Source organism: Aplidium turbinatum, chromosome 14, assembly GCF_918807975.1.
Source record: "Aplidium turbinatum chromosome 14, kaAplTurb1.1, whole genome shotgun sequence".
Classification (NCBI taxonomy): Eukaryota; Metazoa; Chordata; class Ascidiacea; order Aplousobranchia; family Polyclinidae; genus Aplidium; species Aplidium turbinatum.
The window spans coordinates 12,039,945-12,048,135 of NC_137485.1; the positions used below are offsets into that span (position 1 = coordinate 12,039,945).

Here is an 8,191-nt window from a genome sequence, read left to right on the forward strand (position 1 = left end):
CACAAAGATCAAACAAGAGTCTCTCTTTTACTGTAGCCACTGTTAAACAATGAAATTGTGACTTTGCAAAAACAACATTGTGCTTCTCCTGGCTCATTTTGAGTTCAGTCAGCAACAATTGGAAGTTTAGTAAAGTCGCTATTGTAGCGATTCATTATTTCAACATATAAGTTTTCCTGCCTTTTACTAAAGTTTCTGTAATTTTCCATTTAAACTGCTCCCGAAGTAAATAAGAAAAAGGAAACACAAAATAAAATGGTTTGTTCGTCCTTTGACCATAGCTCTAACATATCAAACCAGCTCAATTAGACAACGAGCTCACACGAAACCAGCTCTATCACACAAAACCAGCTCACATCAAACGAGCTCAGTTAGACTAGTTCAGCTCTCAGAAAAACATTAAATTGATTGTTTAATTAAAATGTAATAACTCGTGATAATGTTTCACTATCCTGTAATTTCATTATTCTGTACTGTTTAAATTCAAATTGTGTTAAAGACCTACAACATTATATGAACACCTTCTGATAACTTAAAATTATAATTCGAATAACAATTGTGTGGAAATCAGTTCATGGAGTCAGATAGCCAAACTAGATAAATTAGATAGATAGAAATTTCATCAGGTAGTCAGACAGCCGTAAAATTCAACTAAACTTATAAACTTATACTTAAATATAATAATAAATAATATTACCACATTGGTGACCCCGCACGTCAGTAGGTTTTAAAACAGAGTATTGGTAAGTACTTGTATTCCTTATTTTTGTATTACGATCGCAGCAATATCTCTTGTTGTAGATCTCACAATTTAATTGTAGTTTTAACCTTATATAATCAATATTATGGCCCCAAGAAAATCTCGACCCGAAAGCGAATATCGCGAACCCTCTACTAAAATTAATATCTCTCCTGGCGAAAAGTTTTGCGACACCTTTTGGCGAGATACCCCCAGGTTGTGGTTCACCATCTTAGAAAATAGATTCATAACTTATCAGATTGATTGCCAACGTCTGAAAACAGACAAACTTGTATCGTGTCTGCCTTACGATATTATTGTAAACATACAAGACTTAATCAGCGCCGGGGCAGACTATGATAAATTAAAGGAACGCTTACTTCAGCGTTTCGAACCGACGTTGAACGAACGTATCGCTGACGTCATGTCACTGTCTGAAATCGGCGATCGACTGCCCTCCGAAGTGCTGGCCGAGATGCGAGCAAAACTTCCTCAAAATGTCGCATCGACGGAATTAATTCGGGAATTGTTTGTAAATAAACTCCCGAATCAAATCAAACTTGTTTTGGCTGGCAACCTCGAAATGTCATTAAACGAATTAGCAAAAGCTGCCGATCAAATGTCAAAACTAACAAACGTTTCCCATGCCACAGTAAACGCAGTGCAGCATACCACAGAACAAAATCCCAATGCCCAACTAATGCAACAGATTGATCGCTTACAACATCAAATGGAACACTTGTCGGCAAGTGTGTCTAATCTTCAGTCTGACCGAAGCCGTCAACCTGTTAACTCCTTCTCAAACCGACATCGCACATCATTTCAGGCGCCCCGACCCAACGTTCCCCAAAAACAACAAACAACTTGCTTTTATCATCAAAGGTTTGGCCACGCCGCCTTTAAGTGTCAATGGCCATGCTCATGGAACACAGCACGGCCTAACAACCCCCATTCAACGCAAAATAACAGACAGAAGCCAAAAAACGAGGTGTCGGCCCTAAGGTAGGTATATCACACTTAGGGCCAGGTTTCAATAACAACATGCTATTTCTTGAAGATCTAAATTCCCAACAGCTATTTCTTTGCGACACCGGTGCTGCTGTGAGCTGCGTGCAACCTACTCGATTAGAAAAAAATTCTATTTCATTTTCCAACGACATCTTGTATGCAGCCAATAATACTAAAATACCGACTTACGGCAGACGTACCATGGAGATCAAAATTGGGTACGATCAAATAAAGACTTGGACATTTATAATCGCCGATGTAAAACAAAATATTATTGGTCTAGATTTTTTACAGCATTTCAATTTGTCAATTAACCCGAAGAATAAATGCATTATTGATGAAACCACGAAACAACGTCACGCACTGCAACATTTACGCAAACAAGCTAGTATCGCACCTATATCACTGACAAAGTACAACGAGTTTTCAGCAATATTGGACAAGTTCCCCGAGCTGACAGCACCACGAACCGCTGAATATGCCGCACGAGTTCCGGTGAAGCATAAAATTGTGACGTCGGGATATCCATGCTTTGCGAAGTGTCGACCGCTACCGCCGGAAAAGTACAATTGGGTGAAGTCAGAAATCAACAAATGGATTACAGATGGAGTACTGGAGGTAAGTGAATCAAACTATAGCAGTGCACTTCACCTCGTTGCTAAACCAGCCGGTAGCGCTGATCCTTACAGATTATGCTGTGATCTACGCAATTTAAACAGGCAAACTGTCCCCGATCGCTACCCTATTCCAAAAATAGAAAATCTACTTCACCGTCTTGGAGGTTCAAACTATTTTTCTAAATTAGACTTTTCCAAGGGTTACTGGCAGATCCCACTCGACGAAGAAAGTAAAAAGTACACTGCCATGATTTCACCTTTAGGGTTGCATCAATTTAAAGTGATGTGCATGGGTTTAAAAAATGCTTCGGCTACTTTTCAACGTTTCATGGATTTCATTGTTCAACCTCTACCCCACTGTATGGCCTATTTAGACGACATTATTGTGTTCTCGAAGTCTAAACAAGAACACGCTCATCATTTGCGTGAACTTTTCGTTCGGCTGAGCAAGTATGGTGTTACCCTGAATCAAAGCAAATGTGTCCTAGGCGAGTCTGAAATTCAATTTTTGGGTCATAAAATAACACCAGGCGGCATTTATCCACTGAGTGAGAAAATTGATGCTATAAACAAGTTTCCCTTACCGAAATCCATCAAACAACTTCGAGGTTATTTAGGATTGATCAATTATTATCATGCCCACATACCCAAATTAGCAGAATGCCTTGCTCCATTGACAAAATTTTTAACGAAACAGTTCAGTAAAATCAGAAAAATTTCATGGGATGCCGTATCTATTAAAGCATTCCAAGACAGCAAGCGCATCGCGGCTGATGCTACCAAGCTCAATTTCCCTCAAGCGGGGGCACGACTGATTTTACAAACTGATGCGAGCGATTTTGCGATTGGGAGTTGTCTTTTTCAAGACATCAACGGTGAGCTACAACCACTTGCTTACCACTCAAAAAAATTCGACTTGTGTCAAACTAAAAAGCCCACCTTTGACAAAGAGTTATTTGCTATATTCGATTCCGTAAAAAAATTCAGGCATTATTTGGAACTTCGTGACGTCACCATTTTCACCGATCATAAGCCACTTGTTGCACGTTTTCATTCCCAGCATCAATCTCTCATCCCACGCCGAGCACGTCAGTTATCCTTCATCAGCGAGTTTACCAATGACTTACGGCACATCGACGGCAAAAACAACAGCGTTGCAGACACCCTGTCGCGTATAGACATCAATAATGTACAATACGTACAAGGGTTTGATTATGCTGAGATGGCAAATGCTCAGCGCCACGACGCTGAAATTATCAAGTTGCTCAATAGTAGTGACTCGTCTCTTCAAATAGAAGAGTTTCCGATACATAATTCCAACGTAACCATACTGTGTGATACTTCAACAATCGCCATTCGCCCTATTGTACCTGTGTCATTTCGTGACACTGTTTTTAACCATTTTCATTCATTATCACATGGCGGTAAAGTGTCTACCCTCAAACAACTTCAACAAAAAGTTGTTTGGCCAGGAATGAAGAAGCAAGTTAAAGAATGGGTCAAATCTTGCCCACAATGTCAGAAAGGTAAGGTATGGCGACATTCTCATCCGGCACCACAAAAGTTCGATCTTCCTACAAACCGCTTTCATAACATATCTGTAGACATTGTTGGTCCACTGCCTGAGTCAGATCATAATCGCTACTTGTTCACCGTTATAGATCGATATACACGTTATTTCACTGCTTATCCCATGCCAAATGTCACTGCAGAGACTGTTTGCCATGCATTTTTGAATAGCTGGGTCCAATATTTTGGATCCCCTGTTTCAGTGCTTTCTGACAGAGGCAGCGTCTTTTTATCTAAGAAGTGGCGAGATCTTATGACAATGTTAAATACCAAGCATCAAACTACGTGTTCTTATCGCCCACAATGCAACGGTTTGGTCGAGCGTTTTCACCGCGTGCTAAAAGATTCATTGCGTATGCAAAACCACCCAGAAAAGTGGTCAGAAAATTTGCCAATCACGTTACTTTCACTGAGAAACACTGTAAAGGAAGATTTAGATTGTACCCCCAACGATATGCTATTTGGACAAACCACACGTTTACCGAATGAATTTTCCGCTATTTTTCAAAGTGCTGACATTAATCCCACTGAATTGGCTTCCAGACTTGCACACCATTTTTACAGTTTGTCTCCAACACAGACTAGACAACAACCCACTTCCATGCCCTACGTTGACCCCCTGTTGGCGACTGTCCACAAAGTTTTAATTAAATCCGAACAAAGACGCCCTTTAGATCTAAGATATGATGGCCCATATCAAGTGATTGAACGTCGTTCTAATCACTTCCTAATCCAACGTGGAGATAAAACAGACACGGTCTCTATTCATCGTCTCAAACCGTTTGTAGAGCAATCGATCAAGCAAGCACAAACAGAGTCAGCACTATTATCGCCTGAAATGATGTCACACGCTGTGAACAACAGTGATGGACCGTCGAACCCCGGAAATGTAGCTAAACAACAACCTCATCAATCAGTGACGTCATCGGCCCAAGAGTCCCCCATCAGAGAGTCTCATCAACCAGTGGAATTTCTCCCATTTGTGTCGAAATCGGGTCGAACAGTGAACCGCCCGCAACGTTTAATTACCGTTGTTTAACATATCATATGTCTATCGTGGCAGCTCATGCTGCAAAACCGTGCGTTTACGTTGTATTTTAATATTGTAATTATGTAACTTTATACTGTATTTTTTGTGTCTTTTTAACAGCGCCAAGCTGTTGTGCTAAGACGAATGGTCGTAAGGATTGTCCACTCCAACATTCGTCCATTTGTTTATTTTACAGTCTGCAGTAATCGCAGAATTAGGTTATTTTTGTTTGTTCTAAATACATGTGACTGTTTAATCAACCATGCAGTTCCTTGCAGGAAAGTTGCAGCTTCTTCCAGTATAGCCATTTCAAGTACTTTGGAATGAGGTGCACCTCAGCCACTTTGGCAGCTCTTCGATGTCTGGCTATATAAGATGGCCAACCTGCTTTTCAAAAGCTCTTGCCTATACACTGTAGGTTATATAGCTTCATCGCAAGAAAAATGCATATATTGCATTAATACGAAATCGTTGTCTTTTTCTCCACTGTCTGCATCTTTTCCAATGCAGATCCAGTGGTTGTCAATTTCAACCTTTCTCTCTTTATAGGTTGTCTGCTAAGCGTTTTTGTTTATTGTGTATGGTTGAATATGACTGCGAGTGGCATGCAAATGCGCGCATCTAACGGTTGGCATGGCATGTTACTAACCTATTTAACCTATGTTGGGCAAGCATGCATATGCCCACGAAACATTAGTTTACATACTGCATGAAACAACCGCATGGTGTTGAATCATGTAGCCTACTGTATCTTTTTTTTATTTCTGTGTTTTGTTTGCAGTTGCTGAACGACTGTTCAGACTTATCAACATTTACGATTTTGTGAATGGTAGTTAGACCTGTCGATGCCTATGTTCTTTTGTTTTAATTAGTTTTGTTCGCCTTTCAAATCGTATCTTTACATGTTGTACAGGTCGACTTATAAACCAAGTCGCTCAATATTTTAAAGTTGAACTTGTAATCAATTTGCTTTGCCTTTTTCAGAAATCTTACATCACATTCATGAACACCAGAAGGACGTGATTATGCGTACTGCCGCCTGAAACGAAAAAAAAATGCTCCAGAGCCACCTGCACTCGACTCTCTAGCGCCTCTCAAGGAATACAAAAAGCCAAATGCCAACAATTAAATGCTACGACTACGTCAATGATCTCCAACTGCGATGATCTCTAGCAAGCAAAAAGCAAGACAAGGCTACATTTGTATCAAGTCAATCGGCATGGTCTGCTTTGCAACAGAAAAAGTCAGACAAACAATGAATGCCTGCTACGGTTTTCAACGGCGCTTAGAAAACAATTAATGTTTCTACGAGGTGGACTCTTCAACACAGCACAAACTCAGACATTCCTTTGCGGAAGGCGGTGGAACAACGCAGGATCACGTCGCGACACGATATCACAAACATAACACCACATTATTACCATAAACACTAAACATACCTATTTCATACTATGTCTGTTAAAATTGTGTTAGCGTTTTTAACTCCTTAAATTTGAGCTAAACTTGGTACCCTTGGTTCCAATTTAGCCCAAATTTGGGGGGGCCTCTGTAGCGATTCATTATTTCAACATATAAGTTTTCCTGCCTTTTACTAAAGTTTCTGTAATTTTCCATTTAAACTGCTCCCGAAGTAAATAAGAAAAAGGGAACACAAAATAAAATGGTTTGTTCGTCCTTTGACCATAGCTCTAACATATCAAACCAGCTCAATTAGACAACGAGCTCACACGAAACCAGCTCTATCACACAAAACCAGCTCACATCAAACGAGCTCAGTTAGACTAGTTCAGCTCTCAGAAAAACATTAAATTGATTGTTTAATTAAAATGTAATAACTCGTGATAATGTTTCACTATCCTGTAATTTCATTATTCTGTACTGTTTAAATTCAAATTGTGTTAAAGACCTACAACATTATATGAACACCTTCTGATAACTTAAAATTATAATTCGAATAACAATTGTGTGGAAATCAGTTCATGGAGTCAGATAGCCAAACTAGATAAATTAGATAGATAGAAATTTCATCAGGTAGTCAGACAGCCGTAAAATTCAACTAAACTTATAAACTTATACTTAAATATAATAATAAATAATATTACCACACTATTAGTTGAAGCTTAGAAGTAGTACCAGAACTTACTTATTCATTTTTACAAGAATTTATGACTTTGTAAAATCAAAACATCGTGCAACTTTGACAAATGGAAGAATTAATTCGCACAGCATTAACAACTTATCGTCCAAATTTTCAGAGATTAGTGAGTCAAGTACATAACTCATGTGGATAAACAATCATTGTGTTTTTATTGCTGTTATGTCAACTGATTTTGCGGCTCGCTGGTGTTTATGGTTTATTCGCGAGCGGCTCTTTCTTTGAACAACTTTGCCCACCCCTGGTCTAGTGCCTGTAGGCTGTAGCCTTGCCATGATGTCAATTGACCGCAACCGTCGGTGTGAAATGTCGAACGATAAAATACAACCAATCGTAACAATTGATGCATTGTTACGCTGTCATTGCTGTAACGTGCTGAACAAAAGTAACCTTACCGCTCGCGTCATAAACAGACTTTATTCAAAACAGACTTTATGTGGTTTTTGGATAAGCACAAGGAATGAATACTCAAACCTTTCTGACCTAGCCCTTGACAAACTCTTGCTCTTTTGCACAACATATTTATGTGAAGCGGCAATCTCAAAACTCACCACCATCAAGTGTAAAAACCGACCCTCTCTGGAAACTGTTGAAGATGCTCTTCGCTCTGCTTTGTCTTGTATCATTCCACGAATGGATCACTTGTGCAAGAAACATCAACCGCATCCATCCCATTAAATGATTTGTTTTTGTTTACTTTTCATCATGTTAGCGGATTTTTTTGTGATTCGTGAATTGGGTGCATTTGTATTGTTTTGTTATAGTCTTAATTAGGGTCGGATTATTCGTTTGTTATTTCTTGTTTTCATTCGTTGCTTTTTTTCATGTTTCATTGCTGTTGTTTTCATGCTCCTTTCGATATTGTTTTACTACTTTAGTAAGAGAGTTATAAAGTAAGCCAAAAAAACAAAAAACAAATTGAGACAAAAGAACTAACCCCGTTTTAATGTCATTAACGTGGATGTCCCCATAATGGGGTCGCATAGAAATATATTTTTCAAAATGGGGTCGCAGAACAAAAAAGTTTGAGAAGCCCTGGGTTAGTTGACATCCGAGAGTAAAACACATGTCTT

The 8,191-nt window shown here is 39.2% G+C and overlaps 1 protein-coding gene across 1 annotated transcript; it reads left to right on the top strand.

Annotated features, from left to right (window-relative positions):
- The first annotated feature begins 845 nt into the window (after positions 1 to 845).
- On the top strand, positions 846 to 1,745 carry LOC145782902 (uncharacterized). The gene has a single exon (XM_082594665.1). It carries the CDS (start codon positions 846 to 848, stop codon positions 1,743 to 1,745), a length of 900 nt encoding a protein of 299 aa, XP_082450791.1.
- The last annotated feature ends 6,446 nt before the right edge of the window (positions 1,746 to 8,191 follow it).